Raw genomic sequence first — 13864 nt, forward strand, 5'->3', positions numbered from 1 at the left:
ATTTTCGTTTAATTTTGATTTATTTCTCGTTATTTTTACATTTTTTCGCATTTTTCATTTAATTTTCGTCTTAAATCCGCGTTTTTTTGCATTTATCCACGGGGTCACGTCTCTTTGTTGGCCATCTGGAAAATCAAAAACTGGATTACGCTATTTTTAGCACCGCATTTTTCGACAATTCTTACCATTTAAATATTTAATTTCTTTTCCCTTCGATTATTTAAATTATTTTCATTTACCTTTTTTTTTGAGAATTCTTTTTTTTTAATTTCGTTCTTCTCCATAATTCTTTTGGATATTTTATTTGATTTTTCCCGTGATGACAGACAAGATTGTTAAACTTACCCTACGTCGCAACGGTCTATACAATCGTTTAAACGAGACCATGGCCCTTGGTCAAGCACTCCCGTCTGACCCTATCCAAAAACAAATTTTTCTTGAACGAGCTCCAGATGCCGAGGAAATCTACAAAGAGTTCAAAAGTACTCACAATACGATTATTGGTTTGATTGAAGAGAAGGACTTTGAGGCTCATGACGACATACGACTAAAGGCTGATACTGCTTACTACACTACAAGGGCGATATTCCATCAACTGTCCCCTCAACCTTCAACGGAATCCTCTGAAATCTCATCTATATCTGCTCTGAAATTAAATAAGTTAGCATTGCCTACGTTCAGTGGTAATCATAAAGAATGGCATACCTTTTTCGATCTTTATCGAACGATGGTTCACGAAAACAAATCTCTTTCTTCAATTGCCAAATATCAGTATCTTCTCATGTCCCTAAGTGGCGAAGCGTTTAACCTGTTAAAGGGTTTTCCTGTGACAGACGCCAATTACGAAATAGCATATAAAACGTTAAAAGGCCGCTACCAGAATAAACGTCACTTGGCAACGTTATACTTTAACGAAATCGTTCATTTAAAACCCCTGAAAGACGATTCCTCTAAAAGTCTTCGAATTTTGATTGATACCTTCCATGAAAATATTGAAGGTTTTCGTAATTTGGGTTTCCCTGTTGATAAGTGGGATTTTCTATTATTTAATATCGTGCTTCAAAAACTGAACACACCTACAAAAACCACTTTTGAAGCTGAACATACAGCATATGACATTCCAACTTATAAGCAACTTGTGGATTTCTTAGAAAAAAGAGCAAAGGCCCTAGAATCGGTATTATTGACATCAAGTGACAGCACATCTCCGAGTTCATCAAAATCAAACATCAGAGCTAAATCAGTAAATATGAAGATTGAAGAACATCATTCTAATTCATCGACTACTAACTGTATCTTATGTCATGAAGCCCATCCAATTTACCGTTGTACGAATTTTACATCCAAATCAGCTGGAGAACGGTTATCCATCGCTAGAGATCATAATCTTTGTCGAAATTGTCTAAGTCAACGACACACTACTCATAATTGCTCGTCTTCTCATAGATGTCGTACCTGCAATCAACATCACCACACATTACTCCACTTCAAGACACAAACTTCTCCATCTGTTCATGTCGGAACATCTTATAATACAATTCAGACATCAATGAAGGAAAGTAATCCAAACATCTTACTACCTATTGCTATTGTAAAGATTCAGGATCGATTTGGAAAATTACATCGTGTCAAAGCATTAATCGACTCGGGCAGTATGTCCAATTTTATAACATCTAATCTATCAAAACGACTTCAACTACCACGAAAGCAAACTTCTTGTCTAGAAATCCAGGGATTAAATGCAATGACATCCATCTGTAATAAAGGCTCTGTTACCTGCTCTATCCAACCTATACAGTCATCGAAACCTTCCTTTGACTTTGACGCTATTATCACTCCCAGCATTTGTTCTGACCAACCATCCATTGCGTCCCTTGTTCCGCTTTATCCTCATCTTCAACAATTGAACATCCCTCCAGAGCACCATTCAAGTCTTAACTCGGTGGATTTGTTACTGGGCGCAGAACTAGTTCCTCAAATTATCACTGAAGGACGTCTTCGTGGAGAACCGAACCATCCAATTGCAGTTAATTCCGTATTTGGTTGGATTCTAATGGGGAGATCTTCGCTCTCAGTCACGACCTCACTGTCAACGTGTTTATCTACTACTGATTATTCGCTTGATAACTCAATTCAAAGATTCTGGGAACTGGAATCCATTCCTGAAAGAACGCTATTAACGTGTGAAGAGGATAAATGTGAAAATCATTTTAAAAATAATTATAAACGAACATCAACAGGTCGATTCATCGTTTCTCTGCCTTTTAAGAAACCAAATCCAGTCCTGGGCAATTCCTACCAGACAGCGTTGAAACGTTTTATGTCTTTAGAAAACCGTCTCTTAAAAACTCCGTCGTTAAGAAGTGATTATATCAACTTTATGAAAGATTATCTTCAGTCAGGCCACATGTCTCTTGCTAACTCTTTCAAACCTCCTTCTGATAGAACCTACTACATTCCGCATCACTGCGTGCTTCGTTCTGAAAACCCTTCATCAAAAATTAGAGTTGTGTTTGACGCATCAGCACCAACATCTAATGGTACATCGTTAAATGACACCCTTTTGGTGGGACATAAATTGCAACAAGACATAATAAAGGTTTTATCGTCTTTTCGATGTTTTAAGTATGCATTTGTCTGCGATATCCAACAAATGTATCGACAAATTCTTGTTTCACCTGAAGACAGAAACTTTCAGCGAATCTTATGGAGATTCTCTTCAACTGAACCTATTCAAGAATATATTTTAAATACTGTGACCTATGGAGTGGCATCGGCACCTTTTCTTGCCTTGCGAACACTAGTCGAGTTATCTAACATCTATTGTGATCAGTTTCCGAGGGCTTCAACCGTTCTAAAAAACAACATTTACGTTGACGATATAGTCACAGGAGCTCAATCGGTGCAAGAGACTTTGGAGCTACAGCGAGAATTGATTGACCTATTGAACAGAGGGGGATTTAAATTGAGAAAATGGGCGAGTAATTGCACTCACGTCTTACAAGAAGTATCTGAAACAGATTTACAGCGTCCAATATCAATGGATTACGATGAAATCAGTTACATTAAAGTTTTGGGTCTGCAATGGGATCCCACAACAGATGATTTTAAATTTTCCTATTGTCCCCGCAATTCCCTTTCCACAAAACGTTCCATACTTTCGGAAATCGCTCGTGTCTACGACCCCTTAGGCTTCTTGACTCCGTGCACCTTAAAGGCTAAACAATTTATCCAACAATTGTGGCAATTAAAAATTGAATGGGATGAAAGTCCTCCTGGTTACATATCTAAAAATTGGGAAATCTTTAAGAAAGGTCTTATTTTTATTTCTGATTTAAGAATACCTCGATTGATGATTCCGTCTGACACTAAATCCGTTCAACTTCATCTTTTTTGTGACGCCTCGCAATCAGGTTATTGTGCAGTAGCGTATTTACGCTGTGAAAGTCATAACCAATCTATTAATACCCCTTTTCTTTGCGGTAAATCTAGAGTTGCACCTCTTAAGACAATATCTATTCCTCGTCTCGAACTTTGTGGCGCTGTTCTACTCGTTGATCTTCTTAAAACTATTAAGGACATGTTATCAACCACAATCATTTTCGATGTAATTTACGCGTGGTCCGATTCCAAAGTCACCCTATCGTGGATTTCTTCATTGCCTACTAGATGGAAAATTTTCGTTGCCAATCGAGTCTCATATATCCAAGAAATTTTACCTTCAGATTATTGGAGATTCATACCATCTTCCGATAATCCTGCAGACTGTGGCTCTCGAGGTCTTTTTCCAGATCAGTTAATCGCTCACGATCTATGGTGGAGGGGCCCCTCCTGGCTCTGTCATCCTCCGGAATACTGGCCATCTATTAAATCTATTCCCTGTGAAAGCACAGAAGTAATTAATGAACAAAAATCAAATATAATTACTACCATTGAAACAAAACTTACTTTTATAGACACTCTCCTCATGAGATTCTCTTCACTTTCAAAAATCCAACGGATTATGGCCTACATTCAACGTTTTATTATTCACTGCCGCAAACAAAACCGTTATTTTACCATCCAATTATCCCCGTTTGAGCTCCAACAATCTTTATCTTCGATTGTCCGTTATGTCCAACATCAACATTTTTCACAATTATTTACTACAATTAACGAGAATAAGATCCCTGATAAATCATTTAGAAAGTTAGCACCTTTTCTTGATAGAGATGGTTTGATTAGGGTGGGTGGTCGTATAAAATTTGCTATGATCCCCTTCGATCACAAACATCCGTTACTTCTACCTAAAAATAGTCGTGTTAGTGAATTAATTGTGGAACATATACATGAAAAATACCTTCATCCGGGACAACGGTCGCTACAAGCTCTGGTAATGCGTCAATATTGGATCATCGCTTCTCGAAGTGTCATTCATCGGGTCGTATCACGATGTATCCGTTGTTTTCGATGCAAGCCCCGATCATATGCTCCGAGGATGGCGGATTTGCCTCAATTTAGAGTAACCGAGGTGAAGGCGTTCTCCAGAGTCGCTGTCGATTTCGCTGGACCGATTTATACCACCATTAGTCGCACCAGAGGAGCGCGGTTTGTCAAATCCTATATTTGTGTCTTTGTGTGTACGTCTACCAAAGCGATACATTTAGAACTAGTTTCAGATCTATCTACTGAAGCATTTATAGCGGCTCTACGACGATTTACCTCCAGAAGAGGTCGATGTACGTTAATCTTATCAGATCAGGGAACTAATTTTGTGGGCGCCTACAACAAATTACGAGAGATGGCTGAGGTTTCCGGTCAAAAATTGGAACTCACATGGCAATTTCATCCTCCAGGGGCTCCCCATTTTAATGGGTTGGCTGAGGCTGGAGTAAGATCTGTTAAATCCCATTTGATTAAAGTTATTGGAGATCAAAAACTAACGTTTGAGGAAGTGTATACCATCCTGACGCAAATCGAAGCTGTATTGAATTCGAGGCCGCTTTCCGCAATGACTGAAGATCCCAATGATCTTCAACCACTAACTCCAGCACATTTCTTGTGTTTGGAACCCCTTAATGCTTCTGTTGTAGATCCTGACGTCACTCAAGTACCGATCAACCGTTTGGATCGCTGGAAACTGATACAGAAGATGGTACAAGATTTTTGGAAAAGGTGGCACGTTGAATATTTGTACTCACTTCAACAAAGAGGAAAATGGAACGCTTCGTCTCCAACACCGTCTATTGGTGATCTGGTACTCATTCGAAATGAACAGCGACCCCCACTTCAATGGGAAACAGGGAGAATTGAAGAGGTTCATCCCGGAATTGATGGTGTTATCCGAGTCATCACCATTAAAACCAAAAATGGGAGGTTAACTCGTCCAACCACGAAGATTTGTACCTTACCGATTTAAGACAAAACCGAATCTAGTCACATGTTTTTTTTGTTTACTTGTCAAACTAATTAATTATTTTCGTCTACTCACCGTATGTTATGCTTATTCACTCAAACTTTAACCTTCACACCGTCAAATAACTATTCATATTTCATAAATATTATTGTAAAAAAGGGTTATTTCACCTTTTGTTGGTGGGTGGAATGTTCGCGCCGCGTCACCCTCAGAATTATTTACACGCATGTGCGTGCGCTTAACTGGGCTGTGTTATCTTAACACGAGAGCATGCGCTCACACTCGCCTTTTAACGCGACTACAGTATTGTGCGCATCAAAAAGGTCGTTTAAAATTATTACTCTAGTGCAGTGAAAATTAAACGTAAGAATCGTAATTTAATCATCTTCTTTTATTTATTCTACTTTTCCTACATTTTTTTTACGCTTTAATTTTATTGTTTATATCTCTGAACCAGCACCGTTTTATTAAACCCAGTTCTTTTCTTATACTGCGCGTTCACTTAGTTTACTTTGTCATTTAAATTCCGTGAGTACCCTAACGTAATACCACAAATATTTGATTGTATTTAAAGAGTTTTGAAAGGTTATGTTTGTTTATATTCTAAATGTTGTATGCGAAAATTTGGACAATCAATATAAACGGGTGCTTAGTTAAATCCAACTTGCTTGGGAATTTTGCATTTATGACAGTATGAAATGTTTTCTTTCAAAAAGTATGGTTATTATTATTATTACTATTATTATAAGATCTATTCTAACTTAAGCCCTCCAAAAGTTGGGGCAAATGTAGATTCTTTATGAACCTTAGTATTGCCCTAAGGTGTTGTTCCTTTATGACAGCTTGTCCAATATGGAAGAGATAGTATTTTAGGGACGCATGGCCAATCAGGGAACCTGAAAGCAACCTTTGCTGAGGTATAAAACCTATTTGGTTCTGTTTTGCGACAAAGTTATCATACTCTTCGCCTGTCTGTGACCTGGAAGTTCTTTCCAGAGTAAGGCTATCTTTGAAGCCTGTCAACTATTAATTACATGTTTTAAGTGACTTTTTTGTAGTCCACAACCGGATTGAGGTCCAATGTAGGGCGTTCTCGCTGCCTCTTCGACCAGTTTCATTATCCCTAATGAGTTCTCTCAGGTTACTGGTACACTTTCTGATCAGTTCGGAGTCACACGTGTAGGCCTGAATTTCCTTTAGGGCGGCCCGACTGCCCGTGAAAACGTTTATCTATGCACTTTTCTGTCCCTTTTCTAGGTTCAAAACGGTGCAGAAGGTTAAGAACTTCTCCTGTCACTCAATCATCCCTGCTTCTAAATATGACCTTATATGGCCGGTCGAAATTATATTCTGTCGGTATAAGGTTCTTTTTAATTTCAATCAAGTGGTTTAGACATGGGTCTTTAAGGATTTCGAGGTGTCATCTGAGGTTACTCTGCAACAACTTGAGTGAACAGCATGTTTTCAGTGATAAAGGTATGGTTATAAAGGAAAATTGGAATCGTGTAGGAAGAAATTAATTATTGACAGCTTTATTACTAACCACTTTACATTGTTACATCATTACACATTGTTTCTATAAATTACCAAAAAGTTTTAGACAGCGTCCCAAATTCTTTGCTTTTCGTGTTATTGCCATGTACATGATAAAGTTATGGAGAACCTGCTTTATGTTTTGAAACTTGGAAAATGTAATGGAAAATAGAAACATTAATATTCGAGTTCCTATTTTTTAGAAAGGAATTACTCTCGGTTCTTCTGACGTTTCCATTTGTTGTGTATGAGCGACTTGAAATTATACACTTAACCGCAAAATTAACGCACCACTTATATATTTCGATTTATTATAATTAAAGTCAAAATTATCATACATTTTGAAAAACATATTAAGAATAGAATACATAAACAGAATTATTTCGATAAAAATAATAAGTTTGACTTGAATGAATTGTAGGAAATAAACGAAAACTGAAAATAAACAAAATCATGTAAAATGATCGTATTGTTACGAACACAAAGAACTTGTTTTGAACCGTATTTAGGTTATCAGTAAGTAGTGTTACCACCTCTGGCTATTATTGTAGCAGACATCGTCATGGCATACTTTCAATCAAAGATCTGATGGTTTCTTGAGGGATATCTTCCCATATGCAGAACCCATAAGACTTTGTCGCAGCTCGTCTAAGCTGTTAGGTGGTGGATGCTTATTTTTAATCCTCCATCCCATTAAGTCCCAAAGATGCTCGATTGGGTTCAGGTCTGGACTACAGGCTGGCCAGTCGAGGACTTGAATATTAACATAATTTAAATATTCAGTAACAATATGTGCCGCATGTGGCCTCGCATGCGGCAAAGGTGCAAAAGGTATCACAAAAGGTTCTAAAATGTCTGTTATGTATCGTTCAGACTTCAGACATCCACCATTAACGATAAAAAATTCCGTGCGAGCTGTTAAAGATATTCCACCCCATACCATCACTGAACCGCCTCCGTATAATGTGGTTTCTCGAATATTACATGTGGAATATCTTTCATTTGGCCTTCTATACACTCTTGGACGACGATCAGAACTTACAAGACAAAACTGTGAGTCAATGATGGATTTCCCAATCCACGTGCCTTCTTGCAAAAGCCAATCTGTTTTTTCGGTGGTTTGCAGATAATCTGGGACCAGGTAGCTGCTGCCCGAGGTCGTAAATTTTGAGTATGAAGTCTTCTTCTTATGGTATCTTGACAAATAGCAGTGCCATGAATCTCGCAGTTGTATTTGGAGGTTTTGTGCAGTAGTGAACCGTTTCCTAAGTGCTCAAAGCATCAAAAATCAATCCTCCACAGCATTTGTAGCTCGTGGCCTGCCTTGGCCACGTCGTCTAGCATAATAGTTGGTCTCTACAAATCTCTGCAGAACCCTACCGACCGTTGTATGAGCCACGCCAAACCTTCTACCAAATTCGCGATTTGTTAGTCCTTCATTGGACAAATTTGAACACATTCATCACGATTTCAATTTCGTCTAGCACACTCCATTATGTATTGCACGAATGACAGTTATCTTATCAATTGGTAAGACAATTAAACAACTTATTAATCAACTTTCCCCTTGTTTTGTTCTTTTAAATTCTTTTAAAATAGGAGGAGAGTAAGCTATTTAATGCAATTTGACAGCCTACGTATATAAGTCTGAAACCAGTTTATTCCATAATGTCATCTTAGAGGAAGAACAAAACACCATATCACTGCGATTAGTAGAGGTGCGTTATGATCATCTTTTGTAAATTATTAACTGGTCCCATATTATAACGAAAGAAAGTATCAGCTCTATCAAGTATCGAATATGTAATGTCAAAGAAGACCAGAATATTAAAGAACTTACACTATCTTACACTATACAACAAAGAAGGCGCATTAGATTACGCAATAGATGGGTGAACACTACGGCTTTTCCTAGACCTGTATAACAAAGTATCAAAGATTCTTCATAAAGAGTTAATAAACAGATGAGATATAAAGATGCAAATGCAAACAAGAGGCAAATGAAAGTGAAGCTGTTAAAGGGTTGTTGGTGCATGTCGCTCGTATAATGTACTTCATAACCATCTTTCTGGTTATCCTTCCCATTGTCATAGGAGTCAGAAGTGAGGTTCCAAGAAAGGTCCATGCAAGACTCAAGCATGTGGGCGGACTTCTGCAGGTATATATAGAAAGCGATGGTCCTGCACAGCTGCGCAATAGTGTTGAGGGTGATTGGAAACTGTTCGTCATGCGGTGGGAGTGTGGTGATATGCTTTCGCTGCGGTGTGGTCCTAGTAATAATGATAAATCTTTTAAAGAAAAGATGTAACTTTATGGGCTGTTGTATAAATTATATTAAAGTGTATTGTTGTAACAATATTATAATTCGTACTATGCATAATCAATGCTAAACATTTTGGTCAATATCTACCTTTAAAGATAATCAGAGACTATTTTGAAACGTCTACGGGCAATAATCCAACTTCTTGTGTAAAACCAAGTATGGCAATTTCAAGAATGCGCAAACATATATTTATTTTTAATTTATTACTGAATCACTGATTAACTAATTTCTTGTTAATGAGCCTTAAAAAATAAACTTTTTTAGCTCATCACTTCTCATTGTATTATTATTACAAATCAAAAAACAATTTAAATTCCTTTTAGAGTTATTACTTAACGTCTTAAAAAGTGATTAGAAATTATGTATTTTCAATACGAGTGAAATTGAGAGGTATACAAAAAATTATTGATGAGTTTTGAAGCGCCATTATAAAGAAATAGGATAATTTGCACGTGTCTTCATCATATCCAAGCTTCAATTACACTATCCATCAAGTGTTAAAATCCTCATACCATCGACATAATACTTTCTTATTAATCGGTGATGTTGTCTTGGAGATTAGTTACTTTCTCCGTTGGTTGTTGACAGGATTCGTTGCAGTTGCGTAAAACGTTAATAAACTCACTAAAATAGAAGGTCAGTGGTTAATAATCTGGTATTCATTTAAGGCACAACTAATTTTTAACGGTTAACGGATTACTTCCTTCTTGAGGTGTCAACAAAGAGAAAAAAATAATTTGTTTTAAAACTTGGTTATTGGCGTCGTAAAAAAATATGAAAGTACAAAAGTCGCATTTAACGAACGATTGTTAACGGTTGAACGGTAAAATGTTCTTGACCCACGATCTTCACCATTGTTCGTCGTCTCACGGACCTCGACTACGTCTTCCGTTTATAAAAGGTCGTTCGTTTTCACTCTCACGATCTTTACCGCTTCTCATAGATTTCTCAAAGAACAATTATTAATACAACAAAGTGATGGGATTAATCTACTCATTTATTGATTTGAGTGTTATGAGAAAATAATGCAACAAATTTGAATTATTATTGTAAATTAATCATTAATAAACAAAATATTAATTTAGATAAATAAAAAAAAACTTTGAGAATGAAACTTCCGAAGTGTTGACCTTTTGATTCGGTTCAAAGAGAAATTGAAAGTGCAACACCACGACGATATGCGCCCAGTTTAATTAGATGCTGCGAGACGACTGATACTTCCTCAGTCATTGACTCTTAAATGATTTCTTATAAAGTTAACATCAAAATTTTACTCAACCTTATTTAACGTGGCTAAACATTTTTTATTTATTTTTCAAAGAAAAATGTAGGCGCGGTTTATTTACACGCTATTAACACCTTCTGTTCTTTTATAAACACGTTGTGTGTACCAATTTTATGGTCGCTGTTTGTTTAGAGATTTTTATGCAAGGTTTGAGAATAAATTTTTGAAAATAATTGACTACGAAATTGAACGGTAACGTGTAAATGCGTGTACGAAACATGGTTCGGAAAAAATATGCGATATTAATTCAGTAATTAATTAAGGCCAAGCGCCAGAAGTTAATATAATCCTTTAAGGTGCCTCCTGTCAACGTAAACTTTCTTTCCATTGATCGGAATCGATGGAGGAAAAAATCGAAAAGGTTCGCGCAAAACATCTGTTACAGACATTGACCTCGCGCTTTAATACACCCGGAATAAGATCGAATTGAAATACACTCATTGATCTTGATACTTAAAACTAGGATTCTTATATTTTTAATTAACCGGTTTTAACAAGATCAAATCGATGATCAGTATTTGTCAGAACCAAATCACCAAAGATCCAGAAAGTTACAAAAATTACGAAATAATTCCGTTTTTCACACTTTTGGTTGATAGCTGGTGGTTGCTTTAATAGCAACCGGCATATCAACCAAAAGTCAACCAAAAGATTATATTAAATATTCTGGCAAATTGAAATCATCAAGAATAAGGAGAGCTATAGTAGACGAGACGAGAGCTGGCAGTAAATCATCGTTTTCCGCTCTTACAAATGCCATACGTAGTTCACAAACCGCTAAAGAGTAATGTGTGTTAGAAAGAGATAGCATTAGATTAATATGTCTGCTGTACAATTCAAATAGACACGTCGAAAAAGTACGTCTGTTCTTCTAAGGGATGTAACTCTATAATTATAACCTCAAATCGAAACGTCTTGTGAGCGTTGTCATGAATCTGTTAGTGTTTTCACAAGCCGAAAATGAAATAAATTCATAATTAATGGGCGCGTTCACCAGAGAATTCCGTTTACGTTGGCAAACGCAAACGGGTTACGATTGCGTTGGTGATTTGGTGAACGGCCAATTTTTCTATAGACATATGGTTTGATAAGAACAGATGGCGCTTTAATGACAATTATTTACAATTTTAATTAATTTATAGGTCATACCGCTCAATTTATCATGAATTTCTTCATTTTCAAAGATAGTATACACTAACCCATTAAATAAATAATTTCGGGCTTCTGCCATTCTTTTTTTTTGATTTTAAACTTAAGATGACACAAACACCAAACACCGTTTGTTAACGTTTGTTAACGGAAAAATTGGAAAAATTTGTTAACGGAAAATTTTTCCGTTTGCTAACGGAAAAATCATACGATTGATAAAATGGCGGCCGTTTACCAAACACGTTTGAAGTTAGGGTTGCGTTCATCAGAAATGTTGCCAACAGTTTGGTCTCCGTTTGCAAACGTTGACAGTTGGTGAACGCGCCCAATGAATAAATTATGAATCACTGTTTAAATAAAACTTACTTAGGCCCACTTTTACCACCTCCTGATAAATTTATCCGATAGATAAATCCAGTTCTTAGCCAATGAGAGCGCTTAAAACCGCCGTAACCATGGCAACTATCCTCTAGATAGTTTATCAGGAGGATGGTAAAAGTGTGCCTTAATCCCTTGCAAATAATAACCTTTTAAAGTATTTGTTAATTAAATAAATAATTACATAAATTTTAGTATAAATTAATATTAACGATTTTTCGCTGCTTAACGTCTCCTAAATTTGGCAATGTTTGACATATAACCTCCATTTCTAACCTAACATACATTTAAATGTATGTGGTGAAATAATCTAAGTCGTACGTCCATATCTTGATTTATACCATTTTTAAACGTCAAGTCACTGCCAGCTCTCGTGGTTTCTACTATACAAATATTGAACACGCGAAGCTCGCGAGTATCACGAAATATCTCGAAGAGAGACTGGAAATGGAAAAAGGAGGTTGAGCAGAAAGGTGTAATACTGGAAACAGACATGATAATAGACGAACGCAAAGATAGACGCACGAAAAGATCAACAAAGAGTGATCACAACTAATTAGTAGATATTTCGAGGTAAATTCTAAAAAAAATTTTGAAAAGGAACCTGCAACTTTTATTGCACGCATACAAGTTTTTCTCCATTATGAATCAGATACTTGGGTTGGGTTGGGTTGAATTTGGGTTAAGTTGGATTGGGTTTGCCGGCCTGGGCGAACTTCGGACATACCATATTTGGATAACACATAAAGAAACTTAAAAAAACAAGAACAGATGTTTGTTGGTATGGGTGTGGTGTGGAGAATTCTTCTAACATATTGTAATGTTTTTCCAAATAGACCGCAAATAGTTCCTCTTCTTTTGAAAAGAATTATTTTAATGAAAACAACATTACTCAATTTTATAATGTGTTTCTGTTTCTTTCTATTTCAAGCTTCTCTTCATAGTATTTCTTTTTATCTCTTCGTAACATTTCAATTTGAGAATTTTTCCTTTTCCTTCCCGGACGTTTATCAATGGGAAGTGGATTTTCTATAGGTTGTTCAACTTCTCTCAAATTTTCAATCTCTCCTATTTCTGTATGTTCTGTTTCCACATCAGGAATGATGTGAATATCATTATTACTCAAGAGCAATTTGGGGTTTACTGCCCTTTTTTTTCCAAATATCTTTTCCATCTCTTCTATGTAATCATAGTATTTTTTTCCTCTACCTGGTGATCTTTCATTATCTATGTACTTTTTGTATGTTCTTTCAACAACCTTCCACCTATTCTGGCAGTGTTGTTCATTCATCCTCGAATTTGTTCCTTCTCTTACTTTTTCAGATACTTTTTTCCACAATTCTTTTATATTTTTGATTTCCTCCGTCCCTACCTTTCTTTTCATTGTGTAATAATAATCAAGTAGAATTTTTGTTTCATTTACTGACCATTTGTACGTTGTTCCGTCCATAATAATTTCTTTACAAAATTTTATTCGCTAAATTTAATGAGCAGAAAACGTCAACAATAAAACAAATATTTAGGTTAGCTCAGTTAGGTAAACAAAGTAGGCGTTATTACCGCGCATGCGCACTAGAAAATTTTATATGGTTCTGGAACTATAACCGAACGATTCAATTTGTCGTGTTCGAACAAACCTATAATAATTTGTTTTTTTATTAAATTGAAAAAAATTTAAATATTTAAACAGAATTGTCGAATTATCTCAGGGTTAAAGGCAGGTTCTGGTAATACTGTCAAGACAAACATGTGCACAACTTAAGGTGCAATCAAATTCAGACGTTGTCGACAAAATTAACAA

At 36.2% G+C, this 13864-nt stretch overlaps 2 protein-coding genes across 2 annotated transcripts; one reads left to right on the plus strand and one right to left on the minus strand.

Annotated features, from left to right (window-relative positions):
• Positions 1-385: 385 nt before the first annotated feature.
• LOC139429700 (uncharacterized) lies at positions 386-5398 on the plus strand. Its single transcript, XM_071195654.1, has one exon. It carries the CDS (start codon positions 386-388, stop codon positions 5396-5398), a length of 5013 nt encoding a protein of 1670 aa, XP_071051755.1.
• A 7563-nt stretch (positions 5399-12961) lies between these two features.
• LOC139429701 (uncharacterized) lies at positions 12962-13513 on the minus strand. Its single transcript, XM_071195662.1, has one exon. It carries the CDS (start codon positions 13511-13513, stop codon positions 12962-12964), a length of 552 nt encoding a protein of 183 aa, XP_071051763.1.
• Between the last annotated feature and the right edge of the window lie 351 nt (positions 13514-13864).

Source organism: Onthophagus taurus, chromosome 1, assembly GCF_036711975.1.
Source record: "Onthophagus taurus isolate NC chromosome 1, IU_Otau_3.0, whole genome shotgun sequence".
In the NCBI taxonomy this organism is placed as follows: domain Eukaryota; kingdom Metazoa; phylum Arthropoda; class Insecta; order Coleoptera; family Scarabaeidae; genus Onthophagus; species Onthophagus taurus.

What these genes read in the sequence shown, in the direction of transcription:
- LOC139429700 (XM_071195654.1), top strand. Translation starts at nt 386, where the DNA reads ATGGCCCTTGGTCAAGCACTCCCGTCTGACCCTATCCAAAAACAAATT.
- LOC139429701 (XM_071195662.1), bottom strand. Translation starts at nt 13,513, where the DNA reads ATGGACGGAACAACGTACAAATGGTCAGTAAATGAAACAAAAATTCTA.